The 23,225-nt window shown below is 35.0% G+C and overlaps 1 protein-coding gene across 3 annotated transcripts in view; it reads right to left on the bottom strand.

The window, feature by feature from the left end:
* LOC134546308 (phosphatidylserine synthase) overlaps positions 1–22,424 on the bottom strand; it is a 45,602-nt gene extending 23,178 nt beyond the window's left edge. Inside the window, exons 1-3 of one of the 3 annotated variants that reach the window (XM_063389032.1) lie at positions 22,047–22,424; positions 12,695–12,953; positions 11,236–11,394 (exon numbers count right to left, since the gene is read on the bottom strand). In XM_063389032.1, the coding sequence (XP_063245102.1) occupies positions 11,236–11,394; positions 12,695–12,953; positions 22,047–22,219 (591 nt within the window). In that variant the 5' untranslated portion in view covers positions 22,220–22,424. The remainder of the gene's footprint in view (positions 1–11,235; positions 11,395–12,694; positions 12,954–22,046) is intronic. The other 2 variants (XM_063389034.1, XM_063389033.1) reach the window with 2 other exon arrangements.
* Positions 22,425–23,225: the final 801 nt, after the last annotated feature.

Below are 23,225 nucleotides of genomic sequence, written 5' to 3'. Positions count from 1 at the left end.
TATATTTGTCTACAATGTACATAAACAAATACAAGGAACAAATATTGCTATAGAAAAATTTCAATACTAACAAATTGAAATTTCTTAGGAAAGTTTTCTCAATCTTGCATCTAAGTATGCTATAAAGTTAAAAACCTTGAAAATACGCTGATGGAAAATAAATCCCAACACCAATAAGACAATAGTTTAGAGGAATGCAATTGTAATGTTGCAGAACCCTGCCCTCCTAATTAAATAATTTTTCTTTTAAACTATTCTCATGAATGTAAATATTTCTTTAAAAATCTTTCTAATTATATTTTACCGTTTGTTATATATTTTAGGGTTGATATTTTTCACTTGCTATGTTTTTAAGAAGGTATTTTGTATTTTATTAGACATTTTTAATCACTATTTTTTATGTAATTATTCACAAATGAGCCATTGTACTAGATTTTTACCTGTTTAGGCCTACTTTTTCAGGTTATTTTTAATGATTTTAATTTGGTAAAGAAATTTGTATTATAATTACTATTGATAATGTTCATTTAACGTGTGGAATGGTTCTAGAACAAGGGACAGTGGCTAGTGTAAGTGAGAAAGGAACAGTGTTTCCCCGCCAACCGAGATAAAGACGGTAATTCCCCCCCTGCATGGGAACTGTGTGATAACTGCTCTCTCACGGTGTGGGAGAGAAAACGAGAATGGGAGTCCCCGATTTCGAGGTGAAATTGAAAAGAGACTGATCAGGGGAAGCCCAGAGTTCTGTATGTAAAAGGTTTTTTCATGTGTTGTAACTTGTTCTGTGATTGGCTTATATCTGTAGCGTGAATGAAGCGTGCATGTGATTGGTCGGTGAGGTCATGTGACGTCTACTCCCAGCGTGGAGGAGACGAGTTCATGAGTTCACCAGTCGTCTGTCGAACGCTGGACGAGTAGGTCGCGTTCGATGGCTTCTCGTTAATTTATCATGTAATTTGCGAAGAGATCATTTCACGTTGGTGGTCGGAGCCAGGCCTATATTTAAATCAACCTAATTGTCTTTGTTTTCGTTTGGATATAATTTAATTAGAAATTGCGGCCACCTTCGTAGGCATGTTGGCTCGGGGCGGAATTCGTTTTCGCTGGGTGCGGTTCTCTTCGAGGTCGTCCCATTTTTTTGTACTTGCAGTAAAACATTACTGAAGGACTCAATCTACGCGATTATTTTCCGGTAATTTCTCATCATGCGAGCTACCAGCAGTTTTTCGACGGGCAGATGTATGTGGACTGAATGAGTAACCTCTTTTGAAAGTGTTTGGAATCGTCTGTGCAACATTCTATTAAAATAAAATAAAATCATCAAAATTTGCAATCGGCGTTTGAACTGTTTATTTTTGTATATAACGAACCGTTATATTTGGCGCCCAACGTGGGGCTTGAATTTGGACACGACCCTGAGATTGAGACGGACATTTTCGGCAGTAAATAAAAAATATAAACATTCTCGAAACAAGTTTGCGACTACGATAACCTCAAATAACAACAATCTACGACAAATAGTGAACAGTTTAGAAGAAAACGGCAAAGTGTTTCCAGAATTATCGGAGCAGCTGAGCGGCGAAGGCGGTTTTTCTCCGCGACGAGAGTCTACGAGCGGCTTCAGCGAGTGAAGTGTTCCAGAGAAACGACGAAAAACGGTACTTCGAGGGACAGAGCGACCCAAGGCACCGTGGGACTTCAGGCCTGTTGCATCGCGGGACTTCGAGATCGTCACTTCACGGGACAACGTGGGATGAATCGCCGATGATAGCAAGTGGAAAATTTAAGAAAACTGTATTATTTGTATTGGTTTAGAGAATTTAACTTGTATTTGTGTAAAATTTGGTAATTTGTGTATGTCAACATGGATAACGCTAGTACGAACAGCAGCGAATCAGATTTCATGGGTTTTCAGGAAAATGTAGAAAATTCCGAACAGTCAAATCCAAATTTGGAAACAAGTTTAATAGAGCAAGATTTTTCATGTCAACAGGAAAAACCTGTAAACATGGAACATCCTGCCAAACTAAGTCAGGATATGGAATCTCACACAATTAGCAGCCCAGTTGAGGTTATGGGGGGGTCAGAGATGTTACACAGATTGATGGAAATGATGCAAGGAATGACACAAAAATTTGAACAAAACAACCAGGAAATGAAACAAGGACAACAGGAGTTAAAACAGGAATAAAAACAGGAAATGAAACAGGGACAACAGAATTTTACTCTAAAATTAGAACAGGGTCTAGCACAAAACACGCAGGAAATAAAACGGGAATTATCACAGATGAAGGATGAAATTATTGAACAGGTAGCTACATGTACAAACAAAGTAGATGGGTGTGCAAATAATGTGGCAGAAATGCAAGTGGAAAGGGAACAAACTGGTTTAGGAACTAGTGAAAGGGAAATAATAGTGTCAAAAGAAAATGTGGAAGTTGTTGTACATGATGTACATGAGCAGGTAAACATTGTGAATAAATGTGAAAAATTCCTAGATGAGGGAAACAGGGAATGTTTGGACAATGTGGTTGAAAAAATTAGTAAATTCAGAGGTAATACACACGGTATCAGGATGTTGTGTAAACAAATGAAGAAAGTAGAAATTGAAATGAAAACATTCTCAAATACACTTAAGGACGAATTTGATGAGGAAGTATTCAGTGAGTTGAGTTTGACAGATTGCGGAGAAACGATAAAGGGGAAATTTTGTCAAAATGTAAGCAGTAATGTACGAAGATGTGGGTTGTGTGTATTGAATAGTGTACAAACTAAAAATTTTGCCCTGATCCATGTGAGAAAAACTGTGCAACATGGTCAGAGGTTTTGGGTGTGGAAGCATGTGTACAGAACTATCGCCGAGATAGTAAACAGTTTTTTGTTCTGTTCAAGGGCAGAAGAAAGTTATGGTAAATGGACAGGGGTAATGCAACATAGTGAAACAGTGTGTTTTGACTTGTTTGGCCCACTGCCTAGATGGAGGGGTGGAGTCAAAACTAGTTGTGTCGTGTTTGATGTTTTTTTAAATTTTTTGCAAATTTTGCCATTTTTTTTATTTTTTATGTTTTTCAGATTTTTTATTTTTTGAATTGTATACTTGTTAATGTTTTGTATTCTGTAGAGTTTTTGTATTTTTTGAAGAATAATGATAGGATAATATAGAAATGCACAAATAAGATTATGACAGCAATTTTTTACAAGATTTTAAAGAGTAGGAAGATAAATACATCAAAGTTAATGTGAATATTTTCTGTTTTGAAATAATAATAATAATGGTATAAATTCCTTTTAAGTAGACAATTATTAAATATTACGTGAAGAAATGTTTACATTGTGTGAATTTCATTGCACTTGGTTAATGTTTGTTTAATGCTGTGTCATGAGATGATGTTAACGGAAATTTAGTATGAGTTGTTTTTGGGAAAATTATATAATTTTGAAATGGTTAAATATTTTAAATGAAAATGCTACACATATTGGTAATGGTAAATATTTGTTTTGGATTGAATGACAGGGTAACAACATCCTATATTAAAGGTATGAAAGGTAATACTAAACGTTAATGCATAACAGTCGTCGAGTTTTGAAGCTGCAGAAGCAGTTGTGTGTTCATGATGGCCAGAGTTTAGGTGAATTTTGGTACTGTCCTAAATAAGCAGCAAATGTTTTTTTTTTTGTTTTTGTGTGTAAGATGGTTTGTGAGGCAGCTGGGGGGCCAGGAGGTTAATTTTAAATATGTTTCCGGCATGGAGTCCGATGTTTTTTTTTTTGCAAGGGTGAGTCCCTTCTCCTTGGTCGCTCCCACCCCTCATCAAGGTTAATTTTATGTGCGATTGTTGCTGAAAGGGGAGATATGGTTTGAAACCTAAGGAAGGGCATTAGTTCATGTAATTTGTTTTTGAAGAATAGAAACATACGATTGTATCTTGATGAAGTATTTGTCATGCCATGACTGTAGAATTGTCAACTTGTTGTTTGTGGAAATTTAAGTGAGATATCTAAAGCTTAAAATTTGATGTGTAATGACAAGTGCAGTGTATATTTGTGTATAGCTTTGTATTATTTTTTGTTTTAAATTTCATTAATAGGTTAGCCGAGCTGACTAGCAGCTAAAAGGGTTGTAATTGAGCGCCCCTTACCTTTCGGCTAGCTCGGGAGCTAGGCATGATTGAGAAGGATGAGGGGAAGAACTTTGTGTATTTTTGTGTGTAATTTGGAAATAGGTTAGCCGAGCTGATTAGCAGCTAAAAGGGTTTTAGTTGGGCGCCCCTTACCTTTCGGCTAGCTCGGGAGTTAGGAATGAAGGAAAAGAGAGTTGGAAGGAGTGTGTGTATTTTTTATGTGTAATAGGTTAGCCGAGCTGACTAGCAGCTAAAAGGGTTGTAATTGAGCGCCCCTTACCTTTCGGCTAGCTCAGGAGTTAGGAAGGAATGATAGAGGAGGTTGGAAAAACTTTATGTAATTTGTGGCTATATTTTTTTTTGTGTAATAGGTTAGCCGAGCTGACTAGCAGCTAAAAGGGTTGTAATTGAGCGCCCCTTACCTTTCGGCTAGCTCGGGAGTTAGGAAGGAAAGAGAAGAAAGTTGGTAGGACTTTGTGTATTTTTGTGTGTAATTTGTATAAAAGGTTAGCCGAGCTGACTAGCAGCTAAAAGGGATGTAAATGAGCGCCCTTACCTTTCGGCTAGCTCAGGAGTTAGGAATGATTGAGAAGGAAGTTGGAGGAAAAAGAACTGTATTTTTTATGTGTGATGATAATGATGTTTTTGTGTTTTTTATATTATGATTAATGAGAATAGAAGATGTAAGTGAATAATGTCAAATGAAAATGCAGTATGTTGATACAGAATTAAGTTAATGTGTATTTGGTGTAAATGCTATGAGGTGTAACATTTTAATAAGAAAATTTGAATATGATGAGTGATAAGGTAGTGTGTTATAAAAAAGTTTTAAAATTTCAATAACTAATTTAATGTGTTTTAGAGTTGTCTTTGTTGTGGAAAGTTTGCTACGAGTTTCAGTGTCTTAGGAAGTTGATGAATCTGTTTAGAAGTTGTAGTTCCTGGGTTACAAATGTTGAGCAGACTAGTTAGAATTTGGAAATAAGTGTTGTCCAGTGGTTGAATTTATGATAATAGTATTGTGAAGAATCTTAAAATTTTAGAAGTTGTTTTTTTTTGGATGGAATATAGGAAAATTTTGTGTCAACAGTTTTGAAGCGATAGTGTTGTCAAAGTTTTGTTAGTGCAGATATGAAGAGTGGAGATTTTGGTTAATTTGTGGGTTAAAGCGGTTATTTCATGGGATTTGAGGAGTTTGTCAGAAGCAGCAGAGAATCAGAGTAACAGCGGTTTTTAAGGGATTTTAAAGGAGATAATTTGTTTTGAGATTATTTGTCGTCGTCATTGAGGTTAGAAGTTTTTATCGTCGTTGAGTAGTTTTTATCGTCGTCAAGGTGGTCATGGAGACGTAATTCCTGGAGGTTTTGTATTCGTCGAGGTAGTCATGGAGACGTAATTCCTGGAGTTTAAGATTTTTCGTCGTCATTGAGATAGTTATGGAGTTTATTGCAGCTGGTGTTGAGGTTTCCACAGTTGTAAAAGTAGTTGTTCAGAGTTTTTTGTTGTTATTGAAGATTCTTCGTTGACCAGGGGGTGTCTGCTTGAAGCTTGTAGAGAAGCCAGTTTCAAAGTAATTTGTATTTTGCACTGATGAGAGGGAGATAACCATTTGTTAAGAGTTGTTGACACTTTGTAAAAAGAGAAATGTTTTCAAATTTTGGCTTTTTAACAAAGAATTGATGTTGTTACAGTGTTGCAGTAACAGTTTTTTGAATTTCTATATAAATAAGGGTTTTAATTACTGGATGCATTTATTTTCTCAGGATGTTTTGTATGTATTTTGTACAGATAAGTTTTTCACTTTTGTAACTTTCCAATTAAATGTAGTGTTAATTTAATTGAAAAGTTGGGGAGGTAATGTAATGTTGCAGAACCCTGCCCTCCTAATTAAATAATTTTTCTTTTAAACTATTCTCATGAATGTAAATATTTCTTTAAAAATCTTTCTAATTATATTTTACCGTTTGTTATATATTTTAGGGTTGATATTTTTCACTTGCTATGTTTTTAAGAAGGTATTTTGTATTTTATTAGACATTTTTAATCATTACTATTTTTTATGTAATTATTCACAAATGAGCCATTGTACTAGATTTTTACCTGTTTAGGCCTACTTTTTCAGGTTATTTTTAATGATTTTAATTTGGTAAAGAAATTTGTATTATAATTACTATTGATAATGTTCATTTAACGTGTGGAATGGTTCTAGAACAAGGGACAGTGGCTAGTGTAAGTGAGAAAGGAACAGTGTTTCCCCGCCAACCGAGATAAAGACGGTAATTCCCCCCCTGCATGGGAACTGTGTGATAACTGCTCTCTCACGGTGTGGGAGAGAGAACGAGAATGGGAGTCCCCGATTTCGAGGTGAAATTGAAAAGAGACTGATCAGGGGAAGCCCAGAGTTCTGTATGTAAAAGGTTTTTTCATGTGTTGTAACTTGTTCTGTGATTGGCTTATATCTGTAGCGTGAATGAAGCGTGCGTGTGATTGGTCGGTGAGGTCATGTGACGTCTACTCCCAGCGTGGAGGAGACGAGTTCATGAGTTCACCAGTCGTCTGTCGAACGCTGGACGAGTAGGTCGCGTTCGATGGCTTCTCGTTAATTTATCATGTAATTTGCGAAGAGATCATTTCACGTTGGTGGTCGGAGCCAGGCCTATATTTAAATCAACCTAATTGTCTTTGTTTTCGTTTGGATATAATTTAATTAGAAATTGCGGCCACCTTCGTAGGCATGTTGGCTCGGGGCGGAATTCGTTTTCGCTGGGTGCGGTTCTCTTCGAGGTCGTCCCATTTTTTTGTACTTGCAGTAAAACATTACTGAAGGACTCAATCTACGCGATTATTTTCCGGTAATTTCTCATCATGCGAGCTACCAGCAGTTTTTCGACGGGCAGATGTATGTGGACTGAATGAGTAACCTCTTTTGAAAGTGTTTGGAATCGTCTGTGCAACATTCTATTAAAATAAAATAAAATCATCAAAATTTGCAATCGGCGTTTGAACTGTTTATTTTTGTATATAACGAACCGTTATACAATTTAGGCTAAGCAATTGTCTAGGCAACACAATGTGACATGGTGGAACATTAATAACTGCTGTAGATGCCACAATTTTTAATGCAAGCATGCAAACGTCCATGCATTGTATCATACAGGTGCTATATGTCATTTTGTGGGATGGAGTTCCATGCTTGTTGCACTTGGTCAGTCAAATCAGCAACGGTTAATGTTGGTATTAGAGACACTGGATTTGTCTTCCCATAATGTCCCATATGTGCTTTAAGGGAGAAAGTTATGGTGATCTCTCAGGCCAAGGCAACTGGTCGACACTCTGTAGAGCACGTTGGGTGACAGCAGCGGTATGAGGACGGGCAGTATCCTGTTGGAAAACACCTCCTTGAATATAGCAAATGAATGGTAGCACAATCAGTTCAATCACAAGTCTGACGTACGAAGCTACTTTCAAAGTTCTTGAGATAATGATGAGAATGGTCCTGCTGTCAAATGAAATATCTCCCCAGACCATAGCTCCTGGTATGGTCCAGTGTGTCATTGCAGCAAACAGCTTGGTTCCAAGATTTCATCTGGCCTCCTTTTTAGCAACCTATGGCCATCACTGGCACCAAGACAGAAATGGCTCTCATCTGAGAACACAACAGATCTTCAATCTGCCCTCCAATGAGCTCTAGCTTGACACCACTGAAGACACGGATCACAGTTCTTCGAAGCTAATGGCATGAACGCTACAGGACATCTGGCTCGAAGCTGTCCCTCTAGTAATCAATCTGTTACAGTTTGCTGTGTCACTCTGGTGCCAACTGAAGCTCTAATGACTGCTGCAGATTCAGTACAATCTACCACAGCCATGCAGCGAATATGGCGTCTTCCCTCTTCATAGTGTTCCATGCGCAGCCGGACCCAGTCTTCTTGAGAGAGTGCCTTCCCGTGACCATTGTGGATACATCTCTCACAAGTCTTTCTGCAACATCGCAGAAAGAACATCCACCTTCTCGTAGCCGTATTACACGGCCTCGCACTAACTCTGTAAAGTGCTGATGCTGCCTCCGTGTTCTTCTTCTCTCCTCAAAGACATGTTTGACTCACACCTACCTCACAATGCCAACACCAGACTGTGACTAATGCTCAAGCACAGGGAGTATTTAAAGCAAACATGTTTTTCAAGGTCACAGTGGCGCTACTAACACCACTCATTATCGACTAGCTCGCAAATTTGAACAGGCTTCATCTTTCATAGGTGCAAACACACCTCCTGAATTTCGTTTATTTAGCACAACTTCTTCTGGGTGTTGGGATTTCATTTTCTGCCCGTGTACTTCTTTTTAGTCACATGTTACAAAATATATCTCAGAATAGTCAGCATTCATAGGAGTAAATGTGTTCACGATTAAGGAATGTTGTTACCAGCAATAGAGTGCAAACTGACAGACTAAACACTGTGCTTGTTTGTACCACATACCAGAATCACCCTGGAAGTCTGAAAGTGTTAAAGAGGAATTAAGAGTTTTAGGCTTAAATGGGTCAAATCTAAAGAACAACAATAAATAAAAAACAAAAATCTAAGAAAACTACTTTTCTACCCAACTAGCAATGGAAAATATTTTTATAATATAGTGGTATTTCTTTAAACATGAACACCTTAAGCTATTATATTTGAATTACAAGCTCTCAAGTATCCGTGGGAATATGGTTAACAAAATTAAGATTAACATCAACTTGAACTGAATCAGATGATCAAATTCTTTGATTTTTATAGATACTTTTGTTCTTTAGTAATTTATTTTTATATATTAGAAAACCCTGTTAGTAACTAGTCATTCTCGATGTAATGTCTTTTAACATACCATTCTCGATGTAATGTCTTTTAACATACCATTCTCGATGTAATGTCTTTTAACATACCATTCTCATTGGAATTCTATCTGGAATGGCCGAAGCCCACGTTTTCCCCTTTTAGTAGAGACAATATTTTATGGTTTTATTTCTGGTCCAATTTTATTTTTAAAACAGAGGATTTATGTGTCATTGTTTTCATTTTAAGAAAAGCTGTTTTGTAATACTTACTCCACCAAAACAGTGATAAAATTTATATGATGCATTTTTATGATAAAATAATTTGTAATAAATTGGTCTAAAACAGATTATTCAGAACAATAAAAATCAATTAGCAAGCATTTGCATTTTAAAAGTAATTCAATAAGAGATGCAAATCAAACAAAGTAAAATAATTTTTCTTATCCATGCACTTTGATACAATTTTTTGTCCTGAAATAACTACATTCCTTGTTATCAAACGTTAACAGAATTTGTTCTTTTTTTTTAATTTAAGTTTGCTTTTTGGTGCTATGTTGTGTATTAAACTTGCATTTCCGGTATTATGTGGTGTATTGATATGATTTTCGGTGTTATTTCGGTTTTATTGAAATTCACCATATCATCTTTTCCCTACCTATTAGACATTCATTTTATACTTCTATTTCCCTACCTATTAGACATGCATTTTACACTTCTAGAGTTGGTTTGGATCTGAACAAAAAAAAACCAATGCAAATTCTGTCTGTACAGAAGTTTAAATCTGGTTCTGATACTTTTCTTGGTGGTTTATGCATAACTGTATTGAAGAGGCTGTTCTCCCACCTTATTCGCAGCGCCACGACTGTAGCGCCACCTATGCTTCTTATATATGGGTGCGAGGCACTAGGCCTCGGGTCTGTCGCTTCGCTGTCGCCTGCCCTGCTTGCGGGTGTTGGTCGTCTGGGCTCCATCATGGTAGGTATTTCTCGTTTATAGTGCATGTTATAGCCATGCATAGCGAACGTAACGTAACGGGCACTGTTCCCAGTAAAATTTGCGTTCTTGTAGCTGCGTCCATTTCTAGAGCTAAATAATAACCTCTTATATTGTCTTGCGTTGGGAACAACCCAATTTCTTGCCGATTATAAACTCACAAGATATTAGTTTTTCACTGTGGCCCGCGGAATTGACTGCCCGTGGCTTGGCGTTTTTCCTGTTGTGCTTAGCCATGTTTGGAGTAATTTTGAGTAATTGAGTAATGCAACGTGCCAAGTTAACTTGTAAGGGTGCAACGGCCCACCCCCTTTTGATTGTAGAAATCATTCTTGTTTGTCGTGTTGCAAGTTTGAGACTTTTTTTAACGTATTATTTCCAAATAAATTTGAACATGTTTTGTTTTTCTAGTTTAACTATGTTTGCTTTTGCTTGCATCACCGTTTCATAGTTTGCGCTTGCGCCGAAGCCCAACCTACCAGCAGGCGCGTGTGAAAGCGCAGACCCACAACGTCGTGTTTAATGTTTGAAAGGCCTTTCTATACGTTTTCAGTATTAATTAACTTGTTTTAATGAGCCATTTTATCTTTGGAGCACCTGCGTGTGCTAGTCACTTACCTAGCTATGAAACTAAGTTGCTTAAATTATAATGTATAATTTATGGAGTATCAGAACTAGCAAGAGCAATAATGTAGAAATACATTGTATGCATTGTAATGCATTGCGCGTTACATGACACCATATGTATCTGCTTCTTATAATGTTTGCTGTTAATTTTGTGATTGCCTTGTAAAGACGTTAAAGTTAATATATTACTTATGTATACTAATTGCGTATACATCCTATGTTTGATATACATTGTTAAAACGAAATAAATATCTATTATAATTTTGTTAAGTTTGAAATTTTGCCTGTGTTTTGATTTAACGCAACTTCAGAAACTTCTGTGTGTTCCATCCAGCTGGAATCATTCAATTTAATTTTAAGTGTTCGTGCACAAGTTTGTAAGGTGGTGTACTTCATACCCACCACACTGCAGTATGTATAAAACCCTACCAAAGACTTGAGGAGATAAGATGACACCTCCAAGATTATGAGTAGTGGGCTCCGAACACTGTGATAAGGTTTAAGTGCTCATAAACTCGAGACATGCCGGACCCTACCACCAAGGCCTTGCTTCAGATAACAATAAATACAACTTGTCTATTACATGATCAATTACAGCTAACCCGCATGCCTATGGAAAAAATTCCAATTTTTATAAATCAACAATAATAAAATAAGGAACAAAATACATGTTAACAGACCTCTGTGAATTCCCACATAATGCTGATAGCCCATAAAATTCCAAAATGGCGAACGAGGATAGCCTTCAAAGTCCAGCCCAAAAAATGTGCCAGGGCAAACACGTCTACGTTGCTCCATATTCGTTCCAGTGTTATGTCTGAGCAATTCACTCCATACTCCTGGAAAAAGAAAGAAAGAGGAAAGAAAGGGGAAAAAAAATACCATGGACATCAGATGGTAAACTTAACTACCAAATTAACACAATTACTGATTGGAAAAGATTGTTTATAAAGTAAATAACAAAAGTGTTTTAAAATTAAATAGGTTAATTTCTTTTACACTTAACAAGTATAGAGTTCTCAGCTAAATGAATAGTCTTGAGAATATCATTTAGGCAGAAAATAAAGCTACATTATGTGTATCCTGTTTTATTATATAACATGAGAAACGGCAAAACGCTCAAAACAATGTCTGTCTGCTGTTTTTTTTATTATGGTAAAAACTTAAGGAACTGTCTCACACACCATGTTGATTTTTCTCATCACTACAATTATATAAAGGCTATTTCTGATATTTAAAAGACACCTCCCTTGCATTTGTTGTTATTACACTAAAATTTTCAACAAATATTCATTTAATGTGATATTATGAGTATAAAAAGTGGGACAAGTGATGGTAAATACAAACACTTGCGAGACCAGATATGCTGGGATTTGAACTATATGATGGATGTCCGAAAAGTAAGTACTGCTTGCACATAAAAAAAAAATAAACTTGTGAGAAAACGTTTTTATTGACAGTTTTAGTTTACTACTTATCTACTTTACATTTTCACACAGTCACCACAAAGTTTCAAGCACTTTTCGTAACGCTGCACCAGTTTAGTAAATTAAAGTTGTAGTAAATTTAAAACTGTCAATAAAATTATTTTCTCATGAGTTTATATTTTTTTAATGACCAAACTGTACTTACTTTACGGACATCCCTAATAGTTGTAAAAAACCAACTAGTTTGACATCATACTTAGTCACTGGATTTTGACTAAATACAAAATAAAGCTAACTATAGATCATGCTTCACTGTATATGTGCTTTATTTACTGGAGTTAGGGATTATGAAGAGAATAGAAAGGTAGGCACTGGCTGAGTCGTCAGATCAATCGCTTCTCACCAAAGTGATCTGAGTTTGATTACCGGTGGATCTGAACTTGAATTTTAGCAAGTGGGAAATGTGGCAGACGTTGTCATGAGCAAGTTGTTTTCTCAGGGTACTCCCATCCGTCCCACCCATTCATTCCATCAATGTTCCATTCTCATCTCAGTAACTCTCGTGACCTTTATGTTGGCAGGAAGTATAGTCCCATTAAAGTCTTTCATTCAGCAATTCACTCAATGTTTCATTACAGAGAATCTGCTTGCAACAGTTATGGTAAGGCCCACCCATCTTACAAAGAGATAATTATAAATAGCTGAAACCTACTTTCTCCTTGTCGATGTGGAAGTCCCTGAGTGCTGGGTCAATCCAGAACAAAACTGCATTCACAGTCTTGAAGTTTTGGAACAACAGGAACAGCAGGCCCATGAGGTAGAGCACGCTCATACCAAACACCATTCGCCAAATGGCTGGGTGGGGTCTTGTAAATGGTCCATTCGGGAAGGCGAGCACGGAGATTATCAGGAAGAAGAAGACCACGCAGCAGATGCCAGACCTGATGTTATCTTGCACATCTCCCTCCTCCCTGGGTAAAAGGAGGGAAGAAAAATTATTCAGGCAGATAAAGAATGTGATTGAACTACTTACCACACTTACCCTGATTCAAATCTTTGAAGAGCTAGGTAGAAAAACCAACTTGTCAATAATAAAAGTACATATTTTGCCTTTTACCCAACAATGTTCCTTAAAATTAGAGCCCTTGCAATATAGAATTTATTAGATCAGAAGTCACATTTAAAATACTTTTTGACTGGTAAACAAGCTTATCAGTAAAATAAAAACATTTTAAATTACATAATACTAAACACCAGTTTTTTTAAATATTAACATACATTTTAGTAACTGAAGATATAATGTATCTGTTTAAGAATAATTATAGTAAGTTTTTAAAATAAAAAATGACTGCTAGATACACATAAATTGTGTATAATTTTCTTTCAAAACCAGCAAAGTGATGAAACAATTGTAGATACCACAAACATTACATCTGCTTGACAAACCGAAGGAAGCTATAGAGTATGACTAATTAAGTTTTAATCATTTGAATAAAGCCACATGTCAATACAAGAGGGTGCTTTCTTTCTCTTAACAACTCTCCCCACTCACTCTGGCTCACTCTCAAACTAAATTTTGTTACAAAGTAAAAGAGATTAAATTTTGTAAGCAAAAGCCATTTCAGGCCACCAGGGCATCACACGTTTTCCACAATCGATATAGCCAAACTAAGTGTTTGAGGTGACTCGGAAAAAGAAGAATTTTTTGTGCTATTTTTATGTTATTTTACACAAACATCTACTGCATGAATTTTTTTTTTTTGCAAAGGCAAGGTTGTTTTTTTTTCCTAGACTAGGTTTTTGTAGGTCTAGGTTGGGTTGGATTAGTCACATTTAAATAAAATAAGGTAAATATCATAATCAAAATAAATCAATTCTCAAAATAGTTTTTTTCTATTCCCAATTGATTCTGAAAAAAATAATTGTGCAGTGCCATATGACAAATAATAAATTACATCAAAGAAAACTAGGATTGATTTAAATTAAGTTGGCTGCAGTATTAAATTACAGATATGAATACAGTCAGTTTTTTTTATAATCTCGTATGTGGCGGGTTTATCACTACACACCATATAAATTGTTACATTCATGTAATATTTGATGGAGTACCTATTTTATTAAATAAAAAATAGCTTTAGAAGTTAAGTCATATGGTAGCTTCCAACAAATCAAGTTCTTATTTATCCCAAATTTGGTTGTTTTGGTCAGATATTTGACAAAATATTTTCACACCGTGGTGAGAAAACCTATTTTAAATTAGGAAATTATTTGTGAGAGTTCCCTCAGCAGACATACAAATGACACAAATGTCAAGAATCTGTGAATCATCTATCATTTAATTATTTGAGATATTATTTAACTCATTAAATTCATTTCACGGCATTAAATAATTTTATCATTGTTATCTTTGTCTTTTACATGTTTTGACTGTGAATGTTTGTTAGACCTGCATGAAGCCCTCAGGAAAAAAAATTGCAGCTTCAAAGCTTATCATCAAACAATTCTTAGTCAGTCTACAAAATATTTAGTAAGATTTGAATTAAATAATTGAAAAAAATAGCAAAAATTATTTAGTGCATAAAACAACTGCTAAACCTCTATGCTAATAATTATTGTTGAGATTTCATCGCACGAGTCCAAGGAGAGGTATGATAAGCCGTATTTTTGTAATTTACTTATGCTGCTATATTAAAAAAAAAAATTGGTTGTCTGTTAAGTCGGTTTACGGATGATAGTTTAACGTGAGGTCATAACAAAACATTGATGAAATGATTTATCCAGAAGAAAATGAAATATCATATTCGGCCTGAGACTGAGCCATAATAGGTTTTTGCAACCAAACCATTTAGCCATTAAAAATATTATATTCTTTGAGGAAAATTTTTTTTTTAATTTTTCTATCTTTTGTATGATGAAATCTACCTCTGCATACTTTTATGAATAAAATTGAATCATTTTTATTGAAATATCACTATTTTCTATGGATACAAAGAAGGAGTGAAATGAAATCTACAATTTAATTATAAATTTACTTTTATATGCATTCATTAATTCAAATATATTTATTACTTTTGTAGTGTCATACGCACCATATTTATTTTTACAAGTACAAAAATGAAGGTTTCGCAGCGGCCGGGATTCAATCTGTCAACCTTAGGATTGGTAGTCAGCGATGCTAACCGCACGGCCATGAGGCCATATTGGAAACAATTGTTTCAGATGTTATATATATATTTATAAAAATTTTGTTTTGTGTTGTGGAAGTTTAAAAAACGTATGTAGTCCGCCATGTTTATTTCTTATAGTGGTAGGTGGGAAATAATAACCATACCGATTGTGCTGAAAATCAGTGAAGGATGGTTAAATTACATAATATTAATAATTCAAAAGATGAAAATATGATTGAAAAGTCAAGTCGATGGTTGTTCCAATTGAGTGGAAGAGAGATGCCACGCATGCGTACAATGAGCATAACAGGACACATCCGTAGTGGGACAATGTGCGTTACGGGACACTTTTTTGTGCGTGCAGCCGGCGTTCATAGATTTATTAGACGTCACGTCAAAAAAAAAAGAAAGATAAAGCATGTTTAGAACAGCTCAAAACTAAACCATTATCACAAAATATAAATTTTGCAATCCTAACAAATATATTTCCATACTTTATATTCTAGTGAAAAACTGTATTGGGAAACACCCTACAAATTTCACATTAAGAGTTTTTTTCTTTTGCCAAAGAAATGAAAACACGGTCTAGCAAATCAACAGATTTTTTTGTGATGTTAGCATTGTATTATGTTTTTAATCACATTTTAGCATTTACTGTATTGTTTTCATTTGAATTGAAACAATAAGCAAGTTACACAAAATAAAATTTCTTTTTTGCTTGGCTGTAACGTCCAAAACCTACAAATAAATGTTTAAATTAGGAAACTTTAAAGAATTAAAAAAATTCCGGTCACACAGCCTTTTTCATCTCTAGGCCCTTTACAGAAAATCATAATTGTGAGAAAAATTACTTTTATATGTAGTTGGTATCTGATTGTGTTTGTTATATCAAATTTTGATCTTTAGAATTACACGTAATGCGATCTTCAGCCACAAAATATGTAATGCTATTATTGGCAGATCCGGAATGATAACTTTTAAAATGGTAACTTAATGTAATGAGCCGTTTAATGTAATATTTTGTTGGATTAACATGTAGAAAGTTTTGTTTATTGTATGATGAAATTTGTACAGGTCTTAAACTCTTAAATTTTTTATTGTCCAACTTATAGTTTAGTTCTTTTAAATCAATGTTAGAATAAAAACAACCAGCACAGCCAAAATAGCACGACACAAGCAACATTTGTGATTGATGTGTTTCCATTTTAAGTATAAAATAAATTGCACAATGTGAATCTTCAAAGGTCATGTCAATTAACGTGACCTAAGATATCCCAAGGATGAAGCGGGTAGCTTGTTCTGTGGTCTGTTTTCTCCAGGGACATTCATGAAACCAGAAACCTTTATTTCTAAGACAAAAAAAAAAGCCCGGATTATGAATGGCCAATTACTTGCCCTACTGATCACACAATGCAATAACAATGCCATCTCGTGTATGGCAGACCTACTACTTTAAAAGTGCAATTAAATTTTTCTATGGCTTGGCAACTTCAATAAGTATCGAGGCGTGCTGCACGCCTCAGTCTCTCTCGTGCAGAATTATCTAATTCCTTTTTTTAAAATGCTATTTCTTTAATATTTTTGTTGTATTCTTTATTTAAATTGGTTTTTGATTTATTCACTTTACTCTGTAGTGGGACTATTTAGTGTGGTGAGCGTACCGCAAACTGTGAGGCTCAGTACTCTGCGTTCCGGAATTATCGACCCTCGCAGGTGTTTTTATTCCATGCCACTGTGCGGTGCCGAGAAGTGATAGCTGTAGCGTGAGTTCTGCCTGGATTGCCGAGCGGTCAACATCGGTCAACTGTGACGGCTGCACTTTGAAGAAATAGACACTGCCGAGATGAGCGAGGTCCGCCTGGGCCACCTGTGTGGTCGCTACATTTATTCAAGTAAGCCAGTAACACCCGAGTTTCGCAGTTTCGCGCTTGGGCGTGTGCAAGACATAACCATATGGTAAACTTTACGGACAGGCCTGAAACATTTAGTTTACATCCCTCGCTCCATTAATGTGACTTTGATTTTGTCGTGGCAAGCTCTGCACTGTTGCGTGGTGAATCTAGACCAGCTGTGTTATGTGACCTTTGAGAGGACTGTTGTGGGCATTGATTCTGCAACTCATGTTTGAACGGCCATTTACATATCCCCTGGAACTAGTAATTGAGTTTTGGCGGTGATTAAACTTTTAAGACGCAGGGCTACAGCTGGACAGCAATCCCTTTGTATTTTTGCCATTTTTTATGGTGTTTTGAAGAAATTACTGTAGTGCAGGGTATCTACGATCACACCCCTTACTGCATACAATGTTTAAAAGAAACTATCGGCTCCTGTAATCTAATAGAATATAGAATAGAATATAGAATTCACGTTTGGTATAGATGTTTTGTCAAGCTATACCTTCCGAGACGTTCCACTTGTGTATGCATTTGGCATTTAGTGGTGTGTTCACAGAATATTACCATTAACATTGCGAAGCCAGTTTGCTGTAATAGGATCTGGCTCATTCCCTTGTCAAGACACAAACTTTATTTTGCACCATTCCCGATACAGTTTTTTATTGTGCTCAACGTGAACTTTCTGCTGTGCCAAAAATTAAATGTATTTTGGGTCAAAGCAGAACTTTGTTGATTTGTATTGGTTTATAAATAATTGTAAATTTCTTAAACTTTTTCTGCTCCATAGACTAATGTATGCAAAGTAACTGGGACTTTTGGAACTTTGTTCTGATATTTTTATGGGAGTTTTGTGTATTATTGCTTAATACTAAATTACTGTATTTTTATCTTTATTAATTTTTTTGGTAAATTTATAAACTTGTTAAGTGTGGGTATTGATAGTATTTGTTGTGGTAGTTAAGTAAAGTAATGCAGTGATTAGCCCTATGTATTCTGGTAATAATTTAAGGCAAAAATTAATGTTATTTATATGAACCTTTTAATCTCATTTAGTGTGCTGCAGCATGTACTGACATTTTGTGTATCATTTGGTACCAATACTGGCGGCCTACATAAATTATTTTGCTTCTTAGCATTAATAGTCAGTTTCAACTTGTTCATTCGTTTTCTTTCAGATGACTTACAGTATTCTTGTTTATTTTTTGCTGCGCTTATTTTCATTTTGGCAACTGCGACTGCCACTTCTGACTCGGGGTGGCTTTAAAGCCCCATTTAACGCCTTAGTATTATTTATATTCAATGGTGATACTTCAAGTAGTTTATCATTGTTAAGTTACGTACATTAAAAATGGTGTAAAATAATGAGAATGGTTGTGCACATGGTTTGTTAAGGAGGATTAGCTACATTAAAAAAATTGTGAAACTGTGTGAAAAGTTGGTTAGCTTAGCTACAATTTAAACTAATGATTCCTAACCAACTGTTCATACATTTTACAGATTTTTAATGTAACTAACCTAAATAACTGTCCACAATATTTTCAAGTATTTTTAATGTAGTTAACCTAACCTAATATCCATATTATTTTAAGTATTTAAAATGTGGCTAACCTAATATAACAATTCTTACGAAATCAAAGTACAGTGTAAACTCTATATAACAACAATGTAAACTCTATATAACGACACTTAACGGACTGAGCATTTTTCGGCGTTATAGATAGTGGTCGTTAAATGGAGAGAAATAAAATATATCATTTTACTGTTCTATAATAATATACATTTACTAATACAGTACACATTTTACACATGAACATTAATATTCATACAAAGAACACTTATTGCATATAGTCTGTTATCTTCGTCTGATGTTTTTTGCTGCTCCAATATTTTAATTGTATTTTCTTATGTATTTTACTGATACCTTGAGATACTTCTTGATCACCATGATTATATAAAAAGTATTTTTCTAATAGTTTTGTTGCATCAAGTGGTTCATAAAACTTTTTCGTCAATACACAAAGATTTTAGTTTACTCGCCATGTTTACAGTTTGAAAGTCTGTAAGCAACTGCGAAAATGATAACGTGTATAACTTGACAAAAGTCTAGTGACCGAGGTAAACACATGCAAGTTCATCATACAAAAACAAAGGACAAAATTTCTTACAATCTCCGGTACGTCAGTCGAAGAAAACATGTGCTAGATCATACAACAACAAACCAGCAAACAAAAGAACGTAGGTACACAGCTGCAGTTCTTATCAACTTTGGCAACTTAGAAAGTACTGCTTAATGATTTATAATGCTGTATTGTTGTCATTAAATAGAGTGAGTGTGATGCTATACAGATTTTATTATTGTATAGCTAGAAAATAAGGTAAACCAACCAAAGTCAAGCAATTTCAACGTTTTAAGGAGTTTGTTGTTAAATAGAGTGATTTTATAAAGAGTTTACACTGTATTTGCAATATACATACCCAGCCACTTGTTAAAACAGTAAAATAGGTCAACTGGTTAACTCTTTAACTATCATAATGGCCCCTTTAGCATTTTAATATAAATATATATATTATTCAGTAAAGATTTTTTTCCCTTCAGAATGACCCTGGCATTACCACTTAACATGTTTACAATATGTTATTTCTTACTATTTTGAATTTAATTTTAAATCACAAAAATTGTAATCATAATTTTTAAGATTGGTACTCCACACTGGAAACTAGAAGATTCATGACAGCCGCAATATTAGCTGACTTTGCTATTATGTATCTGGTCCAGGACATCTGTCACATTTAACTGCAGATGAATAGTGTATCTACGCATTGATACATTCTCCCACATCGGAGTGTAACGTCTTCTTGTGAGTGAAAAATTCTGCAAAGCCGCAGAGGCCGTCCCACCTCCAATGTTGCCGTCTTGGCATCTTTGGTGAGCCCTATCCATTACTAACAGTCCTCAGCCACCCGGAGAAGTTGCAGCCATCGAGTTCCAGTTTTCTGCATTCCATCCATAGTTTTAGCTTATTCTCCATAGCCTCACTATCCTGGATGCTACTGAGACGCCCCCAGAAGTCCAGAGATCACCAACTTTCATCCCTACCGTACTACTGAGCGGCTGTAACATAGGTGTAAGTGTATCCTAGTGTTGTGTTGTATAGTCATACTATAATTATGTAACGTTTTTACCAACTTCACTATCATTTGTTAGTAATATTACTCTTAATAACTGGGTTGTTCCGCTAAATTATGTTTTTAAAGTTGTATTTAACTAAAAATAATATCCAAATGATAATTCAAGAAAATTCAATTCATTGTACATGTGTGTCAAGTTATTACAGAATCATATTGATTTAAATTTAGTTAAATTAGTTAAATTCTATATGATTAGATAATTTTCTTATGTCATGGCTTTTCCGGAAATAAATAATAAGAATCAGAAAATACTTTTATCAAAAACTAGAAACATTCCTGTATTTACCTTGAAAACAGCATCTTTATATTCCAACTGGTTTCTGAGAAATCTGCATTTATACATTCATGCACTGATGCAGCCGTCACCATTTTTTTTTTGTTCTTATACATGGATAATCACAGAATATGTAAACCTAATATTCACAACAGTCCATTCCGAGGCCACATTTTGCATGTTCGGTATAAATCTTACATATTTGTTACATCGTGAGAATGTATAATTAAGATTAGGTTAGCTCCATTAAAAATACTTTAATATATTGTGGATGGTTAGTTAGGGACTGCCCCACACACAGGAGACGTCTTGCCAAATGACTTGTTAGAACTGATTTCCCCTTCTCATTATTGTGAAAATAAAAATTTAATTTAAATTTGGCTAACCCACCAAGGAGTAAAAGCGTTAAGAGAAAGACTGAATGACACTTATGCTACCTGGAAAACTTTGTAAAGGTGTGAATGGCTACATTAAAAATACTGTAAAATATATATAATATATATAATGGTTGCTTAAGAATTACAACGTAGCGTAACAACCAGTTCACTAATCTCCATTCAAAGGCATGAATAGTTCCGAAGTTTGCCGAAGCTTACTGAAGTTCACAGCTCGCACTAGCAGTTCAGTAGCACATATTACCCAATAAATGTGTGCATGAAGGATGTCCATGCTGTCTTTCATATTTCATACACTTATGTGAAAGAGAAATTAGAGAATAGTAAAGCTACAATAAAACTACTGTGAATTAGTGTGAATGGTTGGGTCAGGATAACTACATAGTAAATTGGTAATTCCTAAGCACACATTAAAAATCAGGATTGAAATTTTACTCTAAACGAGGTATATTTTTAATTTATTCACAATATTTGATTAAATTATCCATAATATAAACACACTGACCTAATGGGAAAGCAAAAAATGGCGATGGTTGCTTCAATCCAAAGGTATTCCAATGTAACTTACTAACTGTGATTTCTCAGAAACCAGTAGGAATTTAGAAACATTGTTTTAGGGTAAGTAGAGGAATGTTTTAATTGTTCGAAACAAGCATTTTCCTAATTTTATTATTTTATTTACCGAAAAATTGTGATGCAAGAATTTTACTTATTATTTTATTTGTTTGAATTGATCTCTCCTAGCCCAGTTTATTTAAATATATATATTTATATATAATTTATATATATATATATGAGTTGGATACATTTATAATGTACTAATACACACACTATCTAGCTTTCACATATTACATTTTATTTTTGTTTCAATACGTCACTTTTTATACAGATCTATTTTGCATGTCATTGTGACAATATATGACACATTCCAATTCGTTTAGGGCATTTACCGGTGCACGAGACCGATGGCGGGTCATTGGTTCGATCCCTACACCCCGGCATGATTACCTAAAATTTATGGAAGTTAAGTCAGTGTCCACTATAACCGTACAGGTCACACCGAACCATTGTGCATAATTGTGCGACGCTTAACTCAAACAAACAAAACATATTAAATGTTGCAATTCAAAAGTGAATACTTTACCTCGTAAAAGCAAAATATATCACTGCAGCGATAGACACCGTTAATAGAGTAATCGTGTGTGGTTTATAAAAAAACTCTAAAGAAATATCGTCAACAGGTCGTTCATTTATATGGAAAAAACTATCACGACTAGTAGCAGACACACATCCTAATGTTTTCGGGCAGTTTGCCATTTTTATTGCATTTTACTCATCAAGTTGACCAACAGCAATATTACCTAATAACGCAAAATAAATTTTTTCCCCATAGTGATGTATTAAACACTTTAATAAGTTGAAATTAATTTATTGGTTTAGTTTCTTTCTACTAAAACTATCGATATTTTGTTTCAAAAGATAAAACAAACTCAAAGTATACACATTCGTTGTCCCCAACGGGTTGTCCCATTAGACTCTTTCGGACAAAGAAAAAAATATTTACGGGAAAGTTTCTACGATCAAGTTTCTGTACGTGATACAAATTATGAAACCCCTTTCCGTAATTTATAATAGTAGCTACAATTTATGGCTCGCTTTAAAATCACGTAGCCCAAATAACACAAATAAAACGTTAGAAATTAAAATACACCATATCAGTTTCAGAGGGTTTAAAGCCATCACAATGTTTAACGTTTAGAATTTAAAGTTTGCCTTCTTTATATCATAGATAAACCTAAATAAAAATAAAACAATTATATGTGTCTTTTCTAGTTTTCAATATAAATTTAATTAATGAACTGTAATTACTTCATAAGAAACTACAAGTACAGGATGAGCACAAAAGAAGTATACAAAATCAAAAATTCATAAAATCTAAACGGTACAACATACAGGCTTCGAACCTTATATAGTTCATAGAGAATCTCTGGAAGTTTTTTTAACATATTAAAGGGATTCGATGTGTGCTCCTCTTGTCACACGGCAAACGTCGAGACGATATTCGAACTCATCCCACACTCTGCACAACATATCAGTAGTGATGGACTCTACTGCAACTGCAATTCGCTGTCTTAGCTATGGCAAGGATTGCGGTAGGGGCGGGACAAACACCATGTCTTTGATGTAACCCCACAAGGGGTCAGGTCTGGTGATCGTGGTGGCCACCTGCACCACACGTCATCACCAGCACCTGCTCGACCGAGCCATCGCCCAGGCAGATGTGTGTTGAGGTGTTCCCATACAGCCAGGTGGAAGTGTGGAG

Source organism: Bacillus rossius, chromosome 1, assembly GCF_032445375.1.
Source record: "Bacillus rossius redtenbacheri isolate Brsri chromosome 1, Brsri_v3, whole genome shotgun sequence".
Taxonomy (NCBI): domain Eukaryota; kingdom Metazoa; phylum Arthropoda; class Insecta; order Phasmatodea; family Bacillidae; genus Bacillus; species Bacillus rossius.
Note: the sequence above shows the minus strand (reverse complement) of the source record. Positions and strands in the feature narration are given on the sequence as shown.